Raw genomic sequence first — 12,986 nt, 5'->3', positions numbered from 1 at the left:
TATTATGTTTGTATGTATGTATACGTATGCATTATGTCCTATAATTATAATAAAGTGGCGTATTGAACGATTATTATGTGTAAAGGCTTCATACGCTCTCACTGATCGTGGTAATATACAATTGCCCTAACCCCTGTATGATGTTAGTCAAAAAGTAATGTAATGGCATCCACGTATGTACACAAACATATCCACACACAACACACAGATATTAATATCATCTTGTGTGTATGTCAGTGTGTGAGTGCATAATCAATCAATCAATAATATATCAATTATATATTACTTTTCGATCAGATCTGATGTATGACCCTTGTCATTTCTTGTCATGTTTATTTTCAATCGCATAATGATATAGTCCAAAGGTCATTTCGTCATCATGACGATAATAGTTCAATCGATGGCTCTATAACGATTTTATATCTTCCAGATTCTTTTGATGCTGCCATCTCTTCCGGTGCTTTCCTTCCGGCTCACTGCGATGGGAGTAGCCTGAAAGACGTAGTAAGACTGGTGAAGCCAGGTACAACGTGATTCAAAATTACAGATTTAATTTCATTTAATCAATTTCCCTGTGCAATTGCAATATTTAATTTGAATACACATAATTACACTTAGATTTACGTTTACACCCACATAATAATTTTCCTGGGTAGGATAAACCTGGGTTTACGGTCAACAAAGTTTTTTTTTTTTCTCTCTCTCTCTCTCTCTCTCTCTCCCTTGGTAAGCCTCGCATTAAAAATAAGTGTCATGGTAATCACAATTCAGTGGTGTCGGTTTGAAATAACCATATTTTAGCTAAAACTCGGTAAGCTGCCCCTAGTTTACCGTTATCTAATTTATCTACTTATGCTAGAATTCATTGATTTCAGCTTATGAAAGTGAAAATCATCATATCTTTATGAATATGATGAGAAAAGTCCACTTGAAAAGACTTTGTACACAAAATCATATTTTTAGCCATTTTCGGTCTGACAGGCATGTATAACAGGTCGTGCAGCATCGTAACGGTATGAGCAATTTTCGCGAAAATGATGGCAAAAGATGTGCGAGACTTGAAAGTAAAAAGTCAGCGAACAGCGTGGTCAAAAAAATTCTCGCGGCAGAATAGTCATGGAAAATGTCGAGGGGATGGGGGCTGATCCCCCCCCCCCCCCCCCCCGACTGTTTGATGTGCTGAGTATAAGCAGTCATGAAAAATATACTGATAGCACTTACAGGGGAAAAGGAAAGGAAAGGACAAATAATAAAAAAAACAGTTTGCTGTCATGAATTCATTTGATTTGATTTCATTTGATATCAAATCAAATCGATTTCATAGTAGTAATACAGAACTATACAATCCAACTACATTTATCTATATTAACTGTTGTTAATTCGATACAATTTCTTCATCCTTTACATACATTGATCTGAGAATATCACAATGATTCTCATCTTCCAATTTTCAAAAAAAAGAAAGAAAAGAAAATGAAACACCTGATTCAATGATTTTGAGTCATTTTGACAATAGATTCATTACATTGAAATGACAGGGCCCTTTTCTAAATCTCCTTATGATTCATTGTATTGTGGTGATAATGTATTTTGTATATTTTGAATGCAATGATAGTCTGATTGATTCTTCAATTAAATTCTACTTTGCAGGTGGTCTGATCCTGATTGCAGTGAGACGATTTTTCATGGACGAAGTTGTGGAAGGGTTCTATTTCAAGGAAGCTGTCGAAAGTCTTGTAACGAGCAAAACATGCTCACTGGAAGTGGACTATGTTTCCGAGTATGCACAGGGACAAGATGGGGCCATTTTGATATTAACGGTATTGTAGATGAGATTATATAGCCATTTGAAGTTGACGCACAAGGTCTTTAATTACAGCGTTAGGTTTTAAATCTCTATAACTTCTGAACGGATCGTTATGGCGGACTCTCTGTTGTTCTTTCAGTTGAAAAACTTTGGCAGTACATAATCATATAACAGATAATGACTGTTTTTGTATGGAATATTTACAGAACTTCACAAGACTTTGAAGTGCAAGTCAAAGTCCTTCGGCTTTTGTAAATAACCTTCCTAAGTCAGCTTTACATTCCAGTCGGATTGGTCATTCTTTATGTTCCTCGCATGTTCTGTACAATGTACTCAGAGCTCTCAGAATTCAAGTTCAGACTTCCGACTCCCAATCGGAGGACCCGAGTTCGATTCTCGCCCAGTGCTTACGTCCTTGGACAAGATGTTTTTACCCACAATGTCCCTCTCGAATCAGGTGTATAAATCATGTAAATGGGTACCTGGCAACGCTAGGGTAATAATAATGGCAGGGCCCTCTGGTAGAGCAGTGACAACACTGAAGAGGCTACCCTAGATAGATAAGACCTTATTATTATTTCATGATATGAAATACGGATATAAGGATGCCAAATAACATGATTTCTTCCTATACAGAGAGAATGAAGACATTTGTAAGAACAAATTCCAAGCTAAAGAAGTGTATTTTGTCACTGTCTCTTCTTCTACCTATCACACCTCCGTTACGTCGCAAGTGATTGCGCAATTTTTCGAGTGCTTGTTTACTACTCTATACGTTTAACCCGTGATATCAACGAATCTGAATAATTTAACTATCATAATCATAAAGTGAAAGTTTCGTGTGCAGTCACCAGTCTTCAACTCGAGTTATGTGTGTCATATGATAGCAGAATGTAGAAATACTATATAAATGTTATTTATACTTTGTCAGAACCCACGAACTCGATATTTTTCTTCTCAAACTCTGAATGTATTTTTGTGACCAAAACTTTAATCGCTATACATGAGCGCGCACACACACACAAAAAAGGCTAGACCTGCACATTCTGTCAAACCAAATTGAGTTGTTTGCTGTATCACTTGTATTGGTGTATAATCATTCATTCTTATTTGATGAACTTACTGAAACTATATGATCTTGACGCAATGATATATAAAAATTGTTCCAATTTATTTCCAATTATTTCCTTTCCACAACGCAATGTGGTTACAATCCCACACTCCCATGCACTGTGATGTACTTTTTTGTGATTGACAATGCATGAACAAATTTATATAACATTGTTTACGCCACTTTTGTGGTCAGGTTTGCTGTTATATCAATTAAACGATAAAGATTGTTTTGTTACTATTACTCACTTCCCGGCATTTGGCAAATATAAGTGCTATCAATATATATATACATATATATATATAAATATAAATACAATATTGATGAACAGGCTTATTATACAAGATGTTTACTATTGGACGAGAAAAATAAAACGAGTAAATGCATTAGTAAACTAGACATAGTGTGTACGAGTTTTATTGCTGTCTTTTCGATCAAGAATTCGATTCATTAATGATCATAATTGAGATGGATTGTTGATTTTAACAAGTATAAGTGGAAGGTCGAGTGCCAGGAGAGAGTGAAGTGATTGATACAATGATTTAAAGAAAAGAAATAAGATTGTTGAGACTTTAAGAGATTATATGACATTAAGCTAGGTTAACTAAACGGACGATATTATGCATGGTAAAACTCCATTATATACAGTCATCAAGTTGGCGTCCGCATTTTCACCTTTATTCTAAACATTGCGTGATATCAACATCTCTGAAATAGACGTGCAGGTAAGTGAGGTCAAACGAATTCTGCACCTTCCGTGACATTTGGGGCTTTAATATGGCTGTAGGAATGTGAAATTGTATCATTTAGGAATTTATGTACGATAATTTTTTTTTTTGGTCATGATTTCGTTTTGGTGCTCGTCATTTATGGAATCTGCTACTCCAAAATGTTAAACAGAACGCCACTCGTGTGGCAACAGACTAGGACCGTTGGGCGTCATGGCATCGACCGAGAAGCCTGTCCAACATTAAACACACACACACACACACACACACACACACACACACACACATATATATATATATATATATATATACACATATATGTTATATACATAATACATATATATATATATATATATACCTATATATATATATATATATATATATATATATATATATAGTTATATATATATAGTTATATACATAATAATACAACATACTAGTATTTAGCGCCTCCGCTACAAAGTGTTACCAGAGGCATAATGTTTTCCGGTTGTCCGTCCGTCTTTCAGTTCTAAATTGATTTTGTGGACAGGGTGAGCTAAAAGGGATGGTGCAGTTTCCGTTAAGATGGAGTTTCAGGTTTCCAACCTTTTAGAAGGTGTTTTTTTTTTTTTTTGTAGATGAGAAACTTCTAGTGAAATATAAGAGAACATATGATTTCAAGAGGAATTTAAAGTTTATTTGATAAAGATTGGTTTTGAAATGGCTGACATATCCAAAATAAAACGATCCTAATAGAATTTGGGACCCACCATTTATCAGAATCGCTTTCTTTTACGTTGTTTTTAGATATCTCAGCCATATCTAAACTGATTTTTATAAGAGAAACTTTGATTTCGTCTTTTACACACATATACTCGTGAATAAATACATACAATGCACCACCATACACCCGTCAAGTATCTTTCATATCGTCAGGGGAGGTGGGAGACTCCCACGCACATTTCCCCAGTACCACCCCACCCTCAGGGATCACGCACCTTGTCTCCGTATCGTTACGCTCAATAAACAAACACAAATACAACAGACTTTGAACTTTGCTCATCTAGTCACCCCATACGTTGTATGTTACCATAGATGGAAGAAGTGTCGTCGCACGGTCGTTCTCCCTTTCCAGGGTAGTCATTCTATACTTTTCCAGGACTCACAATATATATATAAAATAACAAAATGGAGGACAGATGTGGCTACGTCTACAGTGACAACTACAGGCAGTTTATGAATTTGGAGCAGGAGAAACGAAGAGCTTACTACGAAGAATGGGTCCAGAATGGCGTCTACGATAAGGTAGATATACCATGCTTCAATTTCATATTCTCAGTGCAAGTCACCACATACACCATGCACGGTGTTGTTTTGTATGGCATGTGGCCAGACAAATTAAACAACCGGCTTGTTTGCATTGTCATTGTCATATAGTCATTTCTATCAAAGAAGACAAGGAAAAATGGCTGTCAACTCTGTCACTTATATATCACCATAATTCCACATGGACTATGTAACACTGACGCCGTTGTTTTAGAAGTCTGGCTTTGATTTGTTTGCTTGTTCTTAATTTGAAGGAGCCGGGTGAAGGAGTAATGACTCTAAAAAGATTCCTCGATATTGCTCTGTAAACCAAGCAAATATAACCTTTCAATGTGGATAAAAACTTAGATAATGATATTAATAAATACGAAAGAATAACGGATTTGGGATGAAAGAGTCAAACTAATAATAACAATAGTGGGACTCTTATAAAGCGCACATTTCTACCTAAAAGAAAAAGATACTCAAGGCGCTATAGAACAGAGTACATTGTGTCACGTTACAACAGTATCACAGAAAATAATAAGACAATAAACCAACAAACAATAGGCCTATATACGTACACATACTATACATACAGGTATACAATATTGTCACTTTAAATTGAAAATATATGTCTTGAGATTCTTTTTGAAACTATCAATGGAAGATGCTTCTCTAAGAGATTTGGTAGGCCATTCCATAGTTTTGGGCCCATATATGAAAAAGCCCGATCCCCCAATTATGCTTGATTCGAGGTATCTGTAATTTTAGCGAGTTTGATGAACGGAGATTACGTGGTGGTTGGTGAAGATGAAGAGTATTTTGAAGGCAGACAGGGACAAATTTGCGCAATGTACGGTAAACAAGAAGAAGAATCTTGAAGTTAATACGTTTTTCTACAGGAAGCCAGTGTAGGGACCGAAGTATTGGGGTAGTATGCACAGTTTTCTTCTTGAAAGTAAGTAATCTGGCGGCACAATCCTGAAGACGTTGCAGTTTACTGAGTTCTTTTTGTGGAAGGCTGCAAAACAGAGAATTGCAGAAATCTAGACGAGACGAAATAAAAGCATGCATCAGTTTTTCTGCTGCTGATCTACTTGGAATCTCCGAATTTAGCCCAGGTTACGCAAATGAAATCTTACAGATTGGGATACATATGAAATGTGGTCTTTGAATGTCAGATTTGCATCATAAACAACACCAAGATTACGAACTTTGTTCGAAGGCTTGATATTACTATTGCCAATTCTAACAAAACATTTATCAGAACTCGCTTTAGACAACATCTGTTTGGATCCTATCAGAATAAATTCTGACTTACTGTCATTAAATTTGAGACCATTTCTTTCCACGCATGCCTTAACATCATCAATACATAATTCCAATCGTTTTACAGCTTCAGTGAGTTCAGTCCTGGTTGGCGAAAAGGATACAAATATTTGTATATCATCTGCATAACAGTGCTACTGAATGTCGTGTCTTTCAAAAATGTGTCTAATCCTTGAAAGATATAGTGAGAATAGAAGTGGTCCACCTACAGACCCTTGCGGGACTCCGCAAGTAAGTGCAGCCGGATCAGAGTTACTGTCATTGATCTTAACATATTGTGAACGGCTGGTAAGGTAAGATTGAAACCACTCTAATGCAAGTCCTGTGACACCAACAGATCTGAGAGTCTGGGTGAGAATGGAATGGTCAACAGTATCAAAAGCTGCCGACATATCAAGTAAAACAACTGCAGTGATATTCCCAGCATCCATTTGTCTCAAACATTGATCAGTTAGGTCAGTAAGTAATGTCTGTACACTATGATCAGGGCGATACGCTGATTGGTGGCTATCAAGAAAATCATTCTCCTGCAAGTAGTCTCGAAAAGGAAACACGTTTCATAACTTTGCTAACAAATGGTAGGTTTGAAATTGGTCGATAATTGTTTAACATGTTCTTATCTAAATGAGGTCTTTTGAGGGTTGGAAATATCACCGCTGTTTTCAATTCATTTGGCACAACACCTGCTGCAAAACTGCCATTTATAATGCTCGTAATGGCAGGGGCAGTCACTGATACACATTTTTTAAAATCAGATCGGTACAAAAAGGGTCTAATTCACATGACTTATTTGGAGACTTCATAATCATATTCTTAACCTCAGTTACAGAGGTTGGATTTAGTGAGTCTAATTTTGAAGTACTTGCGACTTCAGCTTCACTTTTAACCACACGGACACATGGTAAGGATAAGCATATATTCGCTATCTTATCGACGAAAACCGATTAACCTGGTTAGCCAACTCTTTGTCAGAATCATGCTCAGGTAGAGGGGATTTCTGTTTTCTGCCAAGAAGCTTGTTTACAACCTGAAAGAGTTTCGTCGTGTCTTTATCACAGTCATTAACTTGTTTCGAGTGATATTAAGTTTTCGCTTTCCTGAGTAGTGAACGGACATACTGACGTTGTTTACAATACAACTGCCTATCAATCTCTAACAGCTGTTCTCTTCATAATGTTTATGCGACATACTTCAACCAACAATGCCGCATGCGTGTTGGAAGAGGAAAATGTATAAGAGAAAAAGAAACCGGCAGGAGAAAGAGGAGTGATTGTAGTGATGCTATGCGATTGTTGTTATATCCGTGCTTGGTTTCTCGTTTGGGATAGGAAGTCGCGGAGCTGAAATATTTCGGACCGGGAAAGGTGGCGAAGAAAATGAGCGAGCTGTTGAGCAACAAAGATGCCAAAATACTGGACATTGGTGTCGGGACCGGCCTTGTCGGAAAAGAGGTATATTATGATGCATGATGCATTATCGTAATCACACACACACACACACACACACACACACACTCACAAAACAAAACAAAACAAAACAAAAACAACATTTGAGTTTTGGTTCCTTTCTCACTGTTCATAATTGTCTGGTTTCTTTAACATCATCGCTCGCAAATTTATTTTCTTTTCTTCACACGTAGAGACACATGCAACGTAAATTATCTATAGCTGGCGAAGTCAGAGAGGCGATGAGATTTGATGCGAATAGTAAAGAGGTTCAGATGCGAGAAAAGGAAGGAAGTTTTGTTTTTGTTTCCTTTCTTTTTGTTTTTGTTGTTTCACTAATCTTATGTCTTTGCAGCCAATCTGCTATGGAAAATTAGAGCGTTGACGACTTTTTCAGTATGGATTGTAATTCGGTTAGCGTTCAGTATATTCATTTTGGTTTATACGTGTACTCTCAGTATGTTTTACGTACGTCTCTTATCATTATCATTGTTATTTTTTTTCCTCTTTTTTTTTTTTTTTACTATTGAGTGTTACCGGTCCTTCCCCTACCAACTTCACACTGCACTCTTAGGATATATTAAGCGGCCTCTTTTGTTCGGTCCTCTGACATGGACATAAAGTAGGCCTATCTTATATCGTCTCATGTAGATAAATATGAGAGAGAGAGAGAGAGGGAGAGAGAGAGAGAGAGAGAGAGAGAGAGGGAGAGAGAGACCGGCATACAGACAGACAGAAAAAAACCTGAAAATGCAATTGAATCTTAAAATTACAGTGAATTGAGAGGTAAATGATGCTTCATATTTCATGCATCCTCAAAACGGCTGCTGATATTGGTAGCAAATCGCGTACTTCGTTTGAAATTTGATTGACTGATTGGTGTCATTCCCTCAGTACTCTCCCTTTTCATCCGTATTTAAAATTCCACTTTTTGTACTTTCTTTCATTGGAATCTGAATAGTGTCCTTATAGTAACTCACACAATGTTATTCTAGTAGTACTGTTTCTGGCGTTCATGGGATTTGATAAGATTCTGATCATGATAATACAAGTGAGGTGTTCTCGAAATGAAAACGCACTTTTTTCAGTTGTATATTGACCGATTAACCTGTCTTCCAATTCTTTCAATATATAGCTGCCACAACTTTGTCAGTCGTTAACTTGTACATAGATTGTGACTGCAATAACGGTCAAGGTAATGATACTTTATCGTTTAGTATCATCTCAAAAGCATGAGATCCTTCTTTTTTTTCAACAAACCGTACTTTCCTTTGGATGTATGGGCAGATCATTATTTGGAACCTGTGATAACTGAGTGCGATCACTAAAAAGACTTAAGTTTGCTCTTTGTAGTCAGTTGTCCCAATGTTTCGATTGCTTTTGTGTCATAGAATTATTAGGCAGATCATTTCTGGAGATAAATTATGTGATAAGAAGTCAATGTAAACAAAGACAAATTCTTCCCTAAACTGCACCATGTAAATGTAAACCAATCTACTCATACCTTGATATACTGAAATTCATTACGAAAGTACTGCAAACATAAGAGAGAGGCTGAAAATCAAAGTAAATTTAACTACTGAAGCTGAACTTGCTTAATTCCTGACACGACAGCTTGCCGCCTATGGCTTCAAGAACCTTACGGGCGTAGACCCGTCAAGGCCTAGCCTTGATATTGCTCGGTCCAAGGGCTTCTACAAGGAACTCCTCGAGGCTTTTGTTGGTCCGCAGCCCCTTCTTCTGGAGGACAGTGAGTATACCGGGATATCTATTTTTCGTTTATTACACATCATGTCTAGTGTAAGTACCTACGTGTTATATTGCACGTATTGAAGTGACCAGTGCTTGGACGTCGCTATAACGTAAAAACCCATTCAACGTGTTTGGCATGGTTTGGGCCTCAACCCCCCTCCCACATCAGACTGGCTTTGATGGAGCAGCTGGGATTGCGTGCATGTTGTATATCGTACAATAGCTGCATTTGTACTTTATATAGCAGAAGTGGATCCAGGAATTCCGTAAAGGGGTGGGGGGGGGGGGCCTTTACAAAAGTAAAGGGGACGTAGCCCTCCCCCATTTTTTCTTTTTATTTCTCTTGTTTTAACAAAAAATAAAGGGGCCGGGGGCGCGCGCCCAGTGCGCCCCTCTGGATCTGCCACTGCTCTAGAATATTCCAGGCCTCTGATTGGTCAAAGGTGCAGTCATGGAAACTGCTGCATGCTATCTGAGTGCTGGGCAGCAGAATCATAGCGATATCTAGTGACTGTACATTAGACCAATCAGAAGTCTAGAAACTAGTATAGAATCCAAATCTTAGTTAGAGTAAGGTGCATTCATAGGTCATAATATCGACTGCTTCTTTTCGGGTCAAAGTTGAAACTCTTTGCCCTCTAGTCTATCCAGTGCTTGTAGCCCAGAGACGTCGACTCGGAGCAAAACATTGTTGAGAAATTACCTTCTGGCAAATAGTTATAAACTTTGAAATGAAAATGGAACTACAGATAATCAATTTGGTACTACAATTTGTATAAATGAAAACAAAGCGGGCAATTACATGTAAAAATATATATACCATGACTTACATATAATTTTTATACCGGGTGTCCCCCAATAAGCGGAACGGTGGATTTTCAGTACCTTGCATTCTAAAAGTGATATATTTTCTCACATCATTAGAAAAAACATTTTCAGCAGAAGACAATGATACCAAAATCATTAAATTTGGTTCACTACTTTTTATTCTATGCCATTTTCTGTAATCCGGCGAAATTTGAAAATGACTGCAGTTACGGAAATTGGCGTAGAATAAAAAGTATTGAACCAAATGTAATGATTCTGGTATCATTGTTTTCTGCGGGAGATGCTCTTTCTAATGATGTCAAAAAATATATCACTTTTAGAACGCAAGGTAATAAATCCATCGTTCCACTTTTTTTTTTGGGGGGGGGGGGGACACCCGGTGTAGAATTTGTTTTTGTTGATTGAATTCGCGTTCAAAATGCGAAGTTGTGTACCTTTAAACTAATTTGAAATTGGTATACTTGGGAAAGAAATTGAATATCTATCCAGCTGGCGTGGAATTGAAAGCCAACTTTGAGTCGTTATGCTGAATAAATTCTCTCCAAATTGAATGGAATATAATCTAAAGAAATGATACAAGACGAAAATGAATCCTGAGAGTAGAGCGTTGACGAAAATTGCCTGAATTTGAAAGTCTTTTCAAATGCATATCTGATAAAATCTGGTGGGGAAAACGTCAACATTACCGAGGTATAAGTATCAAAGTGTGTGTACTCCAAACTCTCAAGGAGCCCTGTCAATAGTCCAATCCTGTTTAGTGGTTCTTCGATCTAGTAACTCCATGAGCTAATCAGTTATTCATTTAGTGTTCATAAATCATGACATTGTATCTTTGGAAGTATGTGTGTGTGTGTTGTTACGAATTTGCCCATATAATCACTTACCAATGCGGTTTTATGTTTAATGATCATGTGTATGCGATCACACGCGCGCGATCGCGAATGTTTGTAAATACCGCCGGTTACGTAATCTTAATGTTGAGTCATTCATTTTGACCCGCAGCCCCACACATTTCGCCCAGGTTGAGTGTAATGTTGTGAATATATTAAGCTGGGCGTGTCTGATGGAATTTTCCATGTATGTAATATTACTCATGTTAAAAATCCATTGCTCGCGTCAGTCAACAATCGGACTCCGGTTAGAGAGGACCGTTATCACTTTCTCGGCGTTCCCGTCCACAATCTTGGGAGGAATTGCTTTCCCTAAGAAACGTACTCTGCTAACTGAATTTTAAGTGCTAAGAGGCGAGATAAACCAGGACATGCCAACCTGCCTCTAGCCCGTTTTCTTTCGACGACGACGGCGACAATAAGTTTCGTCGATTTGGCCAGGCGAACCACCAGGCGGTCTTGAGCCAACGCCCACCTGTGATTGCTGCACGGCAACTAGTGGGAGCCGCGCCGAGGTCGATGCAGGGCGCCGAGACGCTGTGAAGGACCACGCGCACCCGGCGGCCAACGCCCTTCTGTCTGGCATAGGCTGTGTTTATCAAATTTCCCCGGTTTAAACGACATTCGAAAGCCCTTTAGATAGCCCTTTCGATAGCCATTTCCATAGCCCTTTCGAAAGCCCTGTCTACTCCCTGTACTATTAATGTGCCGCTTGTTTTCGTCGGCTGCGTTTATCAACTTTCGATAGCCCTTTCCATAGCCCTTTCGAGAGCCCTTTCCAAAGCCCTGACTGCCTGTACTATTAATGTGCCGCTTGTTTTCTAAGACGGGACGGCGAAAAGCAATTACCATCATATATCTTCCTTTGAGAGTGACGAGTCATGATACAATGCCAAATGAATCAATTGTCTTCCTATCTGTGAGGCAGCTCCAGTTTAGCACATACTTCAAATATTTCTGAGTGGCGGCATGAGACATGGGATCAAAGGGAATGAGACTGTTGTTACTCTATTTTCTCAAACCTTGTTTGTGAGAGAAAGCCTCCTTGTTCCAAGCATATGCGTGCATTACACACAGCTGTATATGTATACACCTGTGTACACGTACTCGTGTGCACTTTACGTGGCGCGTGTCTTTTCAGAAACTGGAAACGCATGGTTGCGTAACCGCAGTAGGGCGACCTAAAGGGCTTTCAAAACAGCTTTGCGTTTATCAACTTCGAAAGGCTTTTACAAACAGGTTTTTGGTAACCTGTTTAGGAAACCTGTTTGGATCGTCACAAATTTCGGGCTTTCGAAAAGGCTTTCCTAAAGGGCTTACAAAACAGCTTTGCGTTTATCAACTCGTGAAAATTCCTTGAAAGATGTTTGGATAACCTGTTTCTGCCGAGAAAGGAGAGTTGATAAACGCACCCTTTCGTAAAAGGCTTTCCTAAAGGGCTTTCAAAACAGCTTTGCGTTTATCAACTCGTAAAAATTCCTTGAAAGCTGTTTGGATAACCTGTTTCTGCCGAGAAAAGGAGTTGATAAACACAGCCTATGGTCACAGCGCTGCAAACTGTGCTGATAGCGTCGCCCGCTGATCCGGCCCCGTGTATTGACGCGTTCTCCACGTGATAGCGTCTGACGTCGCCTCCCCGTCACGTCGCAGATGAGTTGGGCCCCGACGTTGACTCTCTTAGGGTAAAACCCTGGCCAGGTATTATACAATCTGAACTTATGTTTTCTTAGTTGAAACGATCCCGTCTATCTTTCATTGTTATGGTTAATTTCGCTGTAAAGCAACGTTTACACTTTGGCGAGTTGG

General features: G+C 38.5%; 1 protein-coding gene across 1 annotated transcript in view; it reads left to right on the top strand.

Annotated features, from left to right (window-relative positions):
- The window catches only part of LOC139719001 (methyltransferase-like protein 27), a 32,994-nt gene extending 31,078 nt beyond the window's left edge, over window positions 1-1,916 (top strand). The window contains exons 4-5 of the mRNA XM_071630441.1: window positions 431-523; window positions 1,651-1,916. Of these exons, the coding sequence (XP_071486542.1) occupies window positions 431-523; window positions 1,651-1,829 (272 nt within the window). The 3' untranslated portion in view covers window positions 1,830-1,916. The remainder of the gene's footprint in view (window positions 1-430; window positions 524-1,650) is intronic.
- The last annotated feature ends 11,070 nt before the right edge of the window (window positions 1,917-12,986 follow it).

Source organism: Diadema antillarum, unplaced genomic scaffold (genome assembly GCF_040938485.1).
Source record: "Diadema antillarum isolate AM-2024a unplaced genomic scaffold, OU_Dant_1.0 scf00000103, whole genome shotgun sequence".
NCBI lineage: Eukaryota > Metazoa > Echinodermata > Echinoidea > Diadematoida > Diadematidae > Diadema > Diadema antillarum.
This window is presented reverse-complemented; position numbering and strand designations above follow the sequence as displayed.